General features: G+C 37.5%; 1 protein-coding gene across 3 annotated transcripts in view; it reads right to left on the reverse strand.

The window, feature by feature from the left end:
• The window catches only part of LOC140361954 (CUB and sushi domain-containing protein 3-like), a 408,691-nt gene that overhangs the window by 283,314 nt on the left and 111,013 nt on the right, over positions 1–14,364 (reverse strand). For all 3 annotated transcript variants that reach the window (XM_072447874.1, XM_072447872.1, XM_072447871.1), the window contains exon 3: positions 6,848–6,960. In XM_072447874.1, coding sequence (XP_072303975.1) covers positions 6,848–6,960 — 113 coding nt within the window. The remainder of the gene's footprint in view (positions 1–6,847; positions 6,961–14,364) is intronic.

Here is a 14,364-nt window from a genome sequence, read left to right on the forward strand (position 1 = left end):
ACCCACCTGACATATACTTTCTCATTGTGAATGTATGACGCCAGCCCATGCAGCATGGATGCGCCGGCTCACACATATTTACCCAGCGCCGTGTGTGCTGTAGGAGCTAAATATGTTTGCTGAGCCATACAGAGAGTGTGGGAGCGGACAGGCCAGAAAAGACAGTGCTGCAGACAGCTACACCAAGAACGTCAAAGAAAGAGCCATCACAATACAAGAACATGCAGGCTATGCATTCAAGTGTTTGTCTGCTGCTGAAACGCAAAAAATGTAAGATATCAAAGTTACTGCTGTTGCTTTTGGCCAGAGGAAAGCTTGTGGCACGCATAAATTGTACATGGTTTGGGACCCATAGCCTCATTGAACATCATAATATGTGCGTATAAATTTGTCCTTAAATAATTCATGGCATAAAAGTGTAAATAGAAGTTTGACAACATCATTTAGCATTATTCATGGATCATTTAGTTGTTGATGTCAAAAGAGGTCACAGTTTATCGCCCTCACTAAAAATGTGGACAAAGGACACTATATTAACAAAATAGTGCAATTCTTGGATGGACCTTTCCAATGAGGTTGTTTGGGATTATTTTAAACATAATTTCATTAAGACATTTGTTAAGGGTTGGTAGCAAATGATCACATTTTGAATCAGTTGAGTGAAATATTTTGATTAAACAAAATCAAAATAAAGGCTATCATTTTCTGTTTCTTGGACAAAATGTGAATGTATATTGGCTCTAGTGGTATTGGTGTGTAGTGGTATGTTGACCACACACACGGGGCGGGCTGCAATGGAAGTCTGAGGCTTGTACGCTCTGCATCCAAGAAAACCCAATTATTCCTGAATGGCATTAACTACACTTTGTAAAACGGTTCTTCTGGTGTTGTCTTGATCATAAAAAAAGAACATTTATTTTCTTATTCATTAATTATAATTTTATTGAATGCATCAATACATGTGTATTGTAATAGCCCCTTTTGTAACATCTTGGTAATATATTCAACAACAATAGGCAGAGGAAAGGTATATCAAGTTCTAAGTGTGAAGACATTGAGACAATGGCAATGAAAATTGTTTTTGTTCAAATTGTAACATGATTTATGTATTTAATTCACACTTGTAGAATAAATAGTCATCAAACCAGACTTTTATGGTTATGCAGTGCTTTTTGTGGCTAACAAGAGCCCTTCTATAGTAGTAGCCATTTTTTTATATAAAAATAGTTTTGCAGGGCCTCAGAGGAGCCTCGAAAACAAAGGCTAAGAGAAAGCTAGTTAAATCTCTCCTGACTTGTTAGTCACATTGGTAACATGTTTTCAGCTGAGGACCATGTTGTGCTCCATGTTGCACATCAGGGAGCGGCGAGTGTCTGTCTGTATAGCCTTGTACCCAGCACACCACTGCTGAGCCACACGTGGATGTTTCCATGTGTTTATGGGCTGAGTGGGAGATGTACATACAGTACATTTATGTTTGGGGATGTATTGAATCTCTGCATACAGCACAAATAACAACTTTGATTTTGTCATACCCAGGGGTTGAGATGAGACAGGACGCAACACAGACGTAAACTAAGAGAGGCTTTGTATGTCTCCAATAATATATAAATGTCAAATGCTTTATGTAGGGGTGTGTAATATAGGGGTTTTCTCTTTGGCTTCAGGCTCACAACAACAACCGAGATATAAATAAAATGTTGTGAAGAAAATACTTGTAAGTAGTTTCCAGGGAGACGTGGTGTAGTAGATCACAGAGCAGATCAAAGAAGAGAGAAATATATATAACATTAGGTTTAACATGTGACAACATGTGACAGCTACAGTAAACAGGCATAAATATACAGTAAACCTAAACTATATCTGACTAACATACTCTCCAACGCTGCCTGCATACTATAAGCTGTGGATACTTTTGGTGCATAGGTATTAAAACAATGAATGCATTGGAAATGTAGGCGTCTATTACTTTCAATGGGAGTGGACATGGCAGACTTGCCATGAAACAATCCCCCCCACTCCGAGGCCCACTGAGATTACGGACGAAAATTTGACTTTAATTTTTCCCATAGCCGTAACGCCCATAACTCGTGTTCATAACGGAGCTGTTTTCAGTCCAAAATACAAATTAAACCATTAAGATTCTGCAAAACGTAGCTTATAACGTTTCAGAAAAATAGTTTACATATAATTAAAATGATAGTTCCAAGATAGCAAAGCTCAATATGTTTTCATTTTGTACACTATTGCTAGAGTGTTGTCATGACAACAAAAGGTAAAACTCATTTTCAAATTACAGAAAAGGGTTGACAACAATAATAAAAAAAACATTACAATGTCAATTCCAAATAACATTTTTGTTTGTTTAATGTTACCATGTGGTCTTTGATACATTGTAAAACTATTCAGGCAATGTCCAAATTTGTTTCATTTATATAATTTTTAATTTTTTAATTTTTATATAATCATTTTTATCAATACCAGCTCAAACAAGAAGTTTTGTATCGAGACAACCTCACATACATACATACATACATACATACATACCATACATACATACATACATACATACATACATACATACATACATACATACATACATACATACATACATACCATACATACCATACATACATACATACATACATACATACATACCATACATACATACATACCATACATAAATACATACCATACGTAACATACATACCATATGTACAAACATGTGCTACATGTGTGGAAATCCTATTTTTTGTATAGTAAATGATTATATGATGAATAATATGATGTACAGTAAAATTGTAGAAGCGTATCAAGGCTGTCAAACAAGTAAGGTGAAACAAATGTGTGTGTGTGTGTGTGTGTGTGTGTGTGTGTGCGTGTGTGTGTGTGTGTGTGTGTGTGCGTGTGTGTGTGTGTGCGTGTGTGTGTGTGTGTGTGTGTGCGTGTGCGTGTGTGTGTGTGTGCGTGTGTGTGTGTGTGTGTGTGTGTGTGTGCGTGTGTGTATGTGTGTGTGTGTGTGTGTGTGTGTACGTGTGTGTGTGTGTGTGTACGTGTGTGTGTACGTGTGTGTGTGTGTGTACGTGTGTGTGTGTGTGTGTACGTGTGTGTGTGTGTATATGTGTGTGTGTGTGTGTGTGTGTGTGTGCGCATGCGTGCGTGTGTGTCTGGCTATGTGTGTGTATCTGTTGCAATAATTTGTGATTCCATCTCATCAGCACAATATCAAACTGCCTCCGACATCATGCTAAATAATACATCACTCTCGTCTCTCTTCACCCATATACACACATATATACACTCACGCTGTATGGTATGTGCTGCAATCTGAATAAGTTATGACCTGACAGTCTTCTGAGGCTCAGGAAGAAATGGTTAAGGAGTTCCACAATCTCTTCAAAGACTCTCCTATAGAGAAGTCTGCATACAAATCAAATGGTAGTCACTGTACCTTTGCCCTGCCTCTTGCCACCATGTTTAAAACTCCATCCTGTAAGTGGGTTCCTTGAAAGAAATATTTTCTGATCTTTATCTTTCATGTGTGATACTGGATACTCAGGGGGCTTTATGAGTTAGATTCCTCAGGCTTATGTCTGTAGGCGGTTCCTGGACAAGTTTGAGGTGAAATCCTGGAGAAGCTCGCGTTGGCCCGAGGTTTGATTTCCCTCCAATGGCTCCACAGTGAACTCTTCTCATCTAGATACAGTTCACCCCTCCAGTTAGCTTGATTATTTTCCTGCAATAGCTTCTTGGCCCCTACCTTGCGAACAACGATGGTGGAAGTCCTGCCCAGAAAGAGGTTTAGGGCTTAATTGTGAGTGCAAACACACCAAGAGCAGCACTGTGCTCTGTGTCGAGGGGCACACACAGGCCTTGTGTGGGGGCGATAAAAAGGCTTCCATAGAACAACAATTTGTATAAGACAACAATTTGACTATTGTAAAAATATCTCCAAGCCTTATTTTAAGACAACTGAAAAATGTAAAAAATAAAACTAAAATAAAACGTAAGGCATAGGTCTAGTCTAAAGTAGGCCTATTCAGTGCAACAGTCCAACTTCGCAGCAACAACATAATATGGTAGTCTATTGTATATGCAATTCGCTTTATTCCGAAGAGTTTCTTGGTGACAAAGCACAGCGGCGCATGCATAAAACTTATTCATCACAAACTGCCGCCTTGCTGGTGGCTGTTCAACTTTTCTGTTGTAAATGAAAGACACGCGCACGGACAGCTGACTAGGCTGTGTGTGAAAGAACTGGCTGGGCCTTGTGTTCCTCATTCCCGCAGCGCAGCGCAACAGACGCCTGTCTTTTTCATGCACGCTCCTTTTTCATGCGCAGACAGTCCTACTGAAGGAGGAGCTGGTGTTCATGGATATATTCCGCTGTCCAAGCACGTATCTCGCTTTCAATGATTCCACTGAAGCAAACATCATGCACGTTCACGTGGACCTCGGCCTGGTCAGATCATTGTCTTAAGAATAATATAAGCTTGATATTTGCTGCTGTCAGATGGTCCTCTTATATAAATTATTGTTCTATGAACATTTTTTTGTGTTTAGTGTGTATGCCTCGACACAGATCACCATAAACCTCTTTCTGAGCTGCACTTTGACTATTGCTGATTGTAAGATAGGGCCCCCTGAGTTGAATGAGATGGATATTTATATACAGACCAATATTGGCATTATAGCCACTGACAAGGAAATAGCAAATATCACAGCATTCTGGGCAATATAAGGATGTAAGGATTTGCGTGAACAACATGTGAAAGATTGAAGGAATTGCTCCAATAACATTCCAGTATATTAACATTTGTCGGAAGAGACTGTCGATTTGTGATGCATATGGGGAGTTATATGTCATATCAAGAAACAAATCCTATACCTCTCAAACAAAAACAGCGCATGACATTTCGCAATGTATAGGGCGAGCATTAAGTCGAATGAATAGAATCTAGACGGGTCCTTTTCATGCGTAGGAAATCCCAGATTACATCATCCAAGTATAGAATAAAGCTGATGCCTCTATACCCAAATGTTGCAGATATATTATTGATAAATATGTTCTCCAAATCTCCAAAAAAAACTCCTCATGTTATGCATTTTCAACCTGGCTGCATTGTGTGATTCTGAATATTAAAAAGACAACAATTATAAGCAAGATTTCTATTTGTATATATATTTTGTCAAGTGTGTTTGGGCTGTAAAGTATAGTGCAGTTAAACAAACTCTGAAGATTCTTCCTTTAAACAATATGTTCTGGTTAACAATCTAGATTCGGCACATGAAATCTAGTTAGAAAAGGTACAGAAAATAGTGGTTTGACATGGTTTAAATATTGGATTTAAAAATGAAAAGAGACCATTTTCTTTTTAAACTATTTCTCTGGCCTAAAACCTTTATTCAACAGGGCAGTTGGGGGAGAGAGAGGGTTGAGACATTCAGCAAATGGTGAAGGGCTGGAATCGAACAAACAACGCTGAGGTGGGAGCAACCACACGTGCAATGCCCTTAACCTGCATTCCACCGGCGAGCACTGTCAGACCATTTTTATTTCATTTACATATACAGGATCAAGTATAGCCTTCAGACAGGAAAAGTCCGTATGCCTTTTTAAAGTGGCAGCCACTTTAAAAAGGTGAAGAAGACCTCATTTCAGATCTATTGTGGGCCAAATAAAAGAACTGTGGGTCGCCTATTGCAGATCCATGGCATAGTAATACATAATATGTATTATGGTTACACAGTCTGTAAATATTCACTTTAAAGTGCTGTTATGCGCCTTCACCCTTGCAGAAGGTCAGATAGGACTGCCACCTTGAGCTGCGTGCATTATCTGTTTAGTCAATAGCGGCGAACTGCATAATTGTTTTCTTATTTGTTCTGTTGGTTTGTTCAGTCTTATGTACGTGTGCCCCCCAGTAGACAGTGTTATCTCCGTCTCTATGCTGCGGAACTAACTGCCTCACTGAGGACATCAAAGATTTTCTCTTCTAATCTGATATCTTTAGTGCACACAGGACGCACTGCTGATACTCTGCAGCTCCTAATTTCAACCATTGGGAGAAAAAGAGGGCCACTTTTGCTAAAAAATGGGATAAGAATGAATTATGATTGATTAGGCTTGGAAGAATCAAGGTTGAGTTGTTTTGGGTGTATCGGTTGGACATTTACAAGTGCAGCAACTAAGGCCAAATTAAGGTGATAATAACATACACTATACACTATACTGAGACGATAACTTTTGGAAATGTTCCTGGCCTTTGCAGGGATTTTCAGTGCAGAGTTGTACAAGTTGTATCAAAGATGAGCCTTCTTTCTCTCGGGGCCAAATAAGTATGCAAACACCTAACAAGGTTTATGTTCATTCTGCTTTTGGTTACATTTTTTTTTAAAGTTTGTTGTACTTTTTAGCTATTGAGAGAGAAAAAAGAGTCACTATAGCTCCTCTATGTGTGGAATAGACATCAAGTGTGGCGAGTGATTGCGCTGAGGAATCTCAATTTATCACAAAAGCCTGAACTGGGGTGCTCTAACTCAAGGGCCATCTCTTTTGGTCGTGTCCAAGGATTTTCAACAGACTTGAAAGAGAAAAAAATGAATTTGTCAGCCATTAGCAGGTCCTCTCCTTTGCCAAGGTGAAAGGAGTTGGAAAGTGGAGATTGGGTTTGGTACATGAAGGACTTGTAGAAAGAAAATGGCCATTTGAGGTAAGTGGTCTGAATATACCACATACACATACGCAAAGGAGGGCTTTAAGTGGTGCAGCCTAAATCCCAAATGGATACAATCCCAACCTCAGACGTAAACGTATATATGCGTATATGTAAATAGATTTTCTGACCTTCATAGTTGAGTTTGAAGCCGTGTGCAGAGACGGCAAAGTCACTGGTCAGTCGGAGAGAGAAGACGTTCCCTGTACTTGTGACCGGCGTGGGGACCTGGAACCCAGTCAGTCTGTGGAAACAAACACAAACATTTAATATTGCAGAGATTTCCTATTCATAAATACATTTTTGTATGCAGGATTTGATATATAAGGTGCCCAATGAACAATGAAAATAATATACTGTATATAATAAGTTCTTTGATATATTGTTTTCAATACACAACAACTCCATTAGTTTTTAGGGAAAAATCAAAAAACAAGTACACAATATTGCTCTGAGATCAGTATAGCACCGCAGGATTGTATTTCGGCCACAAAATGTATACTTTTGGAACATACTGTACTTCTAGCCTCAGGGGGAAAAGGCAATCACAAAAACTGTAAGTATTTTATATGTAAATTCTCTAATTGTTGTGTGGATCCTTATTGTTATGTGAAAACCCATCTAATAGATAATAAATATGTATGTAATTTAGTACTCCTTAATTTAAATGTCTAAATATTCAACATTCACATTTTGAAAAGTATTTATTGTTGCAATTCTACAGGTCTGTGTGCTAGAGGTGCACTATGTGACGTTTCAAGTTTCCTGGAATGCTCCTCTGTATTTAATTACATTAGACATATCTATTGCGATGGAGACAAACAAGTGATACCACCAGCACCAGGTCAACTTACAGGTCAGAGCTGTGGAAAGGCGAGCCCACTCACAGTAAGAATGCATGCTTTTCAAGGTATTTTTGAACAATAAAACACCTGTAATTGAATAAACGCAAGACCGACAGGTTTAATGCATTACTACAGAACAAGAGCTTTTACAATTTCTACTTCGGGAGATGATCTAAAAATCTTTCATGAGCCAAAGTGAAAATCTGTGCAGTTCAGGTGTACTTTAAGATTCACTGGACCGTGGGCTTTTATACTTTACATGGAAAGAGCTCCTATAGTTTGGTGCAGTACATTTTCTCTTGTCCGGTAGCTACCATTCTCGCGCTGCTGCTGCTGCTGCTGCTGCCTCCTACTTCCTCTCCCTGCTCCTCTTTGATCTGGTGTCCTCATCTTCTTCCCTTCTGTACTTTCCTCTCCCCTCGAGTTACACGTGTCTCTCTAACCCTGCTAGTACTTCTCCTGTCCTCATTCTCTCTTTCAGTGGCATTTGACCATGCTGCAGAATGTATTAGTGGGACCTGCACCTTTGTCCTTTTGCTCTGCTCCTGTCTTGCAATCATAGCATTAGCTTTCTAAAACCAAAACCTGGGCATTTCTGTGTGATAAAAAGCTAACTCATCCAGTATTCATTTGTTTCTAAACTTCCCCCTTGTGACTGGAGTTGGTATCTTTAATCTGTTGCAAACAATGATAAATTAAACCAATTACAGCATTTCTTTTGGACACGGTTAAAAATGTAATCAACAGAACATTAGATTTTAATTTGGCACAAAGAGAATACAGTATTTTGCCCATTTCTGTATCGCATAAACCTTTCCCTAATTAGCAGCTATTCTAGCGTAAAAAGTAAAGTATTTAGTAAGTATTCCTTCTTCTAAACTAAACTCACCAAAACAAAAAACACCTTGAAATCAGCATTTAAAAATAAAACGCTGTACCTCGAGTTAACATGGCCTCTGTTCAGCTTTTTATCTTGATTTTCTCCACTGCTCAATCCATCCTGAACTTTCTTTACCATCTCCGTAATCACAACATCTCTTCGCTGCTGTTTATTGCGTTACCTCTTCACCTCTCACCTCCACTGCTCCGACTGTAAGCTTTTATGCTTGGCTTCTCTGTGCACACTTTGGAACTAATTATTCAGTTTTTATTTATCTAGTCAAATATTGTAACAATAGCAAAAGCGCCTGGGGGATCTTCGATTCGTGGACCGTTAACCTTTAACTTCCTATTACAAAAACCTGCTTTCAGTCATATCTTCTTAATGTTTCCATGCACAATACTCATGGAAGTCTCTGAATTTTGTTTTTAAAAAATACCCTCAAACACTAGCATATCCCAAAATATCACTTTTTACCAAATGATAGTCAGCAGCAAATATTGTGAGCATCTGGAATCAGAAGAATGCTGTGGTTGTGAAATATGTCTTACCAAAGTATGACACAAGGAATGAATATTGTATGTGTGCATGTATGTATGTATGTATGTAAGCATGTATGTATGTATGTATGTATGTATGTATGTATGTAAGCATGCAAGTATGTATGTATGTATGTATGTATGTATGTAAGCATGCAAGTATGTATATATGTAAGCATGCAAGTATGCATGTATGTATGTATGTATGTAAGCATGTATGTATGTATGTATGTATGTATGTAAGCATGCAAGTATGTATGTATGTATGTATGTATGTAAGCATGCAAGTATGTATATATGTAAGCATGCACGTATGCATGTATGTATGTATGTAAGCATGCAAGTATGTATATATGTAAGCATGCAAGTATGTATGTATGTATGTATGTAAGCATGCAAGTATGTATTTATGTATGTATATATGTAAGCATGCAAGTATGTATATATGTATGTATGTAAGCATGCAAGTATGTATTTATGTATGTATATATGTAAGCATGCAAGTATGTATATATGTATATATGTAAGCATGCAAGTATGTATATATGTAAGCATGCAAGTATGTATGTATGTATGTATGTATGTAAGCATGCAAGTATGTATATATGTAAGCATGCAAGTATGTATGTATGTATGTATGTAAGCATGCAAGTATGTATTTATGTATGTATGTATGTATGTATGTAAGCATGCAAGTATGTATATATGTAAGCATGCAAGTATGTATATATGTATGTATGTAAGCATGCAAGTATGTATATATGTATGTAAGCATGCAAGTATGTATGTATGTAAGCATGCAAGTATGTATATATGTATGTATGTAAGCATGCAAGTATGTATGTATGTAAGCATGCAAGTATGTATGTATGTATATGTAAGCATGCAAGTATGTATGTATGAATGTATGTAAGTATGTATGTATGTATGTAAGCAAGCATGCAAGCATGCAAGTATGTAAGTATGTAAGTATGTAAGTATGTATGTATGTATGTATGTAAGCAAGCATGCAAGTATGTATGTAAGTACATCGTATGCCTTTTAACAGTTTTATGCTTTTTTTGCTTTTACTTGTTTGATTTCTTTGCTGTTTTTTACTCTCTGTGCAGCACTTTGGAAATGGCGTGTTTATAAAAAGTGCCATATAAATAAAGCGGATTTGGTTTGGAAAGAATGTCAGCAGTGAACAACAAACGGGGGATTCAGAGAGCTGCTGATGCATTTGAGCTGTGGAAGTACATAAATTCACACATCAAATGAGTGTATTATGCAAATCACTTCTCAGATCACAGTTGGGTTGTGGGAGTTTATGAGCAAATATTCTAAAGTCAAAAAGGTTTCACATAATAGTTGATGGCTTTTACATTTTTATCCATCCGCAAACTTCCTGTAAATTGCAGTTTTACAACAATTATTCGGCACTTAGTGATAAATAAGCGTAAAGAGTAAAGAATGATCACTTAAAACCACATTAGACCCAGGACTCAACAGCAATGTATCTCCTCCAATCACAATTAATAAATAATGTCTTCTTTTCAGATTTACATCGTGAAAGGATGTATTACAGGGTCTGTACCCATTTAAAAAAATATATAATAAAGTAAGATTTGTTTGCCCGAGTGCTTAAATATGAAAATATAAAGCAGCTTTTATGCTTAAAATGAGCTCTACGAACCAGGAAGTGTGCTGTTGGCATGCTAGTAGTTGTTAGCAATAATCCTAACCGTAAAAGTTTGCTCTAGTCTCTGAAAGATGCTTATAAACTCATCACGGTGAATAATTAGATTGCTTGAACTGCATTAGGAAATTGAGGAATAACTGCTGCAAACAGTTTAGAATGAGCTAGTTCTGTGTTTCATGCTTTAAGACTGTATCATCATGTGTTCAAGGTTAAAGAGATCAGAAAACCATTGAATACAGATCAAAACTACTTAACTTTTTTATCAATTAAAAAATATAGTTAAATACCTAAACACTTTGTGGCAATTTACCTTACTCACCAGTGAACTGAATATAGTTCTAATTATTGTATGAAGACACATTCAAAGTCAGTGAAATTGCATTAGCCAAAAGAAAAGGCCCTTGTGAGAACACCAGGTGAACGTGTTCTTGGTTATCATAAATGCTTATATGCTAAATTCTCCCAAAAGCCAGCGTGTAGACTGGCTAATGTGATTTTCAGCCGCCTGTCCCTTTTCCTCTCTCTCTCTTCTGTCGTATCTGATCGGGCCTTTATTGCTGAGAGGGAAAAGAGATTTGTCATTATTATTACTGTCAAGAAAGACAGGGAGACAAGGTTGAAGAGATAAACTGTAAAAATAAAATGGAAGGGAATGGACAGGATCAGACAAGTGGTGAGCACATTGGCTATAGGGGAAATAAAAAATATATATTATGAAGATCATGAATTATATGAATAAGCGATTCAATGTGGGAAAGGACTGGTGGCCAAGTGTGACTGATTTTGGCTATTTTTAAAAATGTAAAGATATCAACTAATACATGCAAACGTATTCAGACCTGTATTTAGACTTGATTTTGTATTACTATAAAACTGTTCTGGTTAAGAGGCCACATTGTAAATTGCCGTGAAGTGACATACATCTTTCTTTAGAAGAATTCCCACAATACAATCCATCAACAAAATTCAGCCGAAAGGCACAACATTTTGGAAATGAAAATGCATATGTTGCTTCATACACCACTGACACGAAACATATCATACTTGCTGAAAGATTAAAATTGTGAGTGTCATAATATTTTTGATGATGCATACAAAAGTTATTTTGTAACATGTAACGTTTCTGGGTGTCCACCACCTGTTTTTAAACCGGGCTCACGCTGGATTGATCTATGTCTCACTCTGAAATGAGTTCTTCACATGAATCAATCTGGGAAGGATGTGAAAAAAATACTTCACACTGGTCAAAGCGTCACAACAGCGGAAGAAGCAGAATCCATGAGTTCAGAAAAGCACAGTCCTCTTTCTCATTCACAAATGTACAAAGCGAAATGTGTGCACATTTTTGAAAAACAAAATACCTGTAGTCCGTATTTATCTCCATGGACAAGCAAGTGAAGCCACCAGGCCGGGTTACAAATCAGATCTGTGGAGATGCGAGCCCACTCACAGTAAAAATAATTGTACTGGGTCTTTTTTCGCAAAACCCTGAAGAAATGCAAATCAGATCTGGATAGTAATCAGAAAATACATCTGGAGCACATACAATATCATACTGTAATATGCAATAGTATACATAACACTGCAAAATCATAGTTGTCACATGTGGTGAACCAGTAAAGCAGCAAAGATGGAACAACTTAATAAAAAGTTCCAAAAAATCCAATGTTGGCCATTTGTCCCTGAAGTGTGAACCTGTCCGCAGTGGAACTCCTGGGCTGTTTGTTTGTCCAGAGCCGGTGTCAGAACGTGTAGCTACAGCCCCTAACCACTGAGGTGTGCGTCCAGGCACCTCTGACCTGCTTGTCCGAGGCCTATAGGAGACTGTGTGTGTCTATGTGTGTAGGTGTGTGTGTCTGTGGGTGTCTGTGTGTGTCTATGTGTGTGTAGGTGTGTGTGTCTGTGTGTGTGTGCGTTTGTTTGTGAGTGCTTTATTGAGTTGATACTGACCCTGAGCCTGACCTCACCAGCCAAATTGTTCTAAACTTCCGACTTCCTGTGAACTTGTTCATGTCAATATATACCCAGTGGTACGTTCACAGCCAGAGGCAAAATGCCAAATTGTTTTTAGATACCAGAGTCAAGACAAAATGTAGATACTAATGTAATAAACATGAGTAACATCATAAGAGTTGTGGTCAATGTTTAAACTAACACTACATTTGAGAGCAGAATATGAGTTTTTCAGTGGCATATGCAAACGTTTACAAAAGTTCCCTATAGCAACATATTGAGATCTGGTTAAATCTGGTAGAATCAGGGGTCCTTTGGCAAGATACTTCTCCCAATTACCAGTGTGAAAGTGATTGGTGGAGGTTGGAGAGGAATTTGTGTCCCATTTTTTGTAAGTCCTTTTTTTGTAAGTTTTGCAGAACGAGTGTACCATCACCGAGTGTGGAGAGTTACAGTAAGTGAATAACGGACTCATGTAAAGTGCTTTCAGTGGCTCGTCAAGTGTTATATTCATCTGAAAAAGGGTTGTATATTCATTTATTTCATCATTTAATTTACATTTTTATATTGTTATTCTTCAATGGATCACAGAAGTCTAAAATGGCATGATGGCTGTTTGCTATAACAGTGATTCTGTCAGAATATGAGGTATAAGCTACTTACCAATATTGAATGGTGTCTGAAGTATGTTTGATTGTTCAATAGCACTCTTTGCTGTTTCATATTTGCAGCACAATGCAGGCTGATTATTAATTCACGTCATTTGCACACTTCAGAATTGTTTGGGGATCTTGAGTGAGTGTTGTTTTATTTTCTACCATCACTTTCAGATTTCAGAGTTGTTTCGTCATGTGGAGCCTGATTAATATTCGTGTGATTAACAGAGAATCTCTCAGAACCTCACATTTATATTACATACACATGGTCTATTAGTTGTATAATATATAAGCAGTTGACATCTCACAGTGAACATTATTATACATAGAATCAGGTTTATGTTATGTTAGATCTAACAGTCTGGTTGATTTGGGGAAAAAAATTATTTATTTAAAATGTCTATACCGGCAGTTTAGACATTGTGTACGGATTCTAAATAATATTGCTTTTTCTTTTGATTAAAAACCCAATTGCCTTGATTTTCTGTTGCTAATATTTTGACTGGAAGTGTTTTTTTTTGCTTCCACATTTGTGCACTAACAACATTGTGCCTTTGGAGAGTACCTTAGCTTTTATAAAAAAAATACTTGAATTAACATAATTGTTAATATAATCTTTGTAGAGAGTCCACTCTGTCATTGTATTGAATTCACACAAAAAAGGGACTAAAAGAAAAGACCAAGCAGGGATTCAGCGGATTTGTTTGGATTTTCAGGGAAGACAAAATGGCAACTTTTTGGGTTGATTTTGGAACACTTGGAACATAATGAAGAAGAAGGAAAAAAAATGATTTTTTGAAAATTTGTTTGACTTGGATTCCCATAGCTACAACTTTCAAACTCAGCGGATATACAGCATTTATCCTTGCATCTTATTATCTGACTCTTGCAAAACTCTCAACTGCCTTCGCCCATCACCTGGAATGATGTGTTACAACGTGTGTAACAGCATAATGATCTTTTACTGCGCATCACCCATTGTCCTGGATGCCTTTGCTTGGCCGCACGTCTGGACGATTGATTTCCTCTACACGTGTTCAAAGTTCAGGGCCCATAGTCAGTGATTGATTAACAACTCTCCACTGAGTGACACA

The sequence above is a fragment of the Eucyclogobius newberryi genome, unplaced genomic scaffold, assembly GCF_026437365.1.
Source record: "Eucyclogobius newberryi isolate DKJ021-1_F unplaced genomic scaffold, fEucNew1.0.hap1 SCAF_16, whole genome shotgun sequence".
Taxonomy (NCBI): domain Eukaryota; kingdom Metazoa; phylum Chordata; class Actinopteri; order Gobiiformes; family Gobiidae; genus Eucyclogobius; species Eucyclogobius newberryi.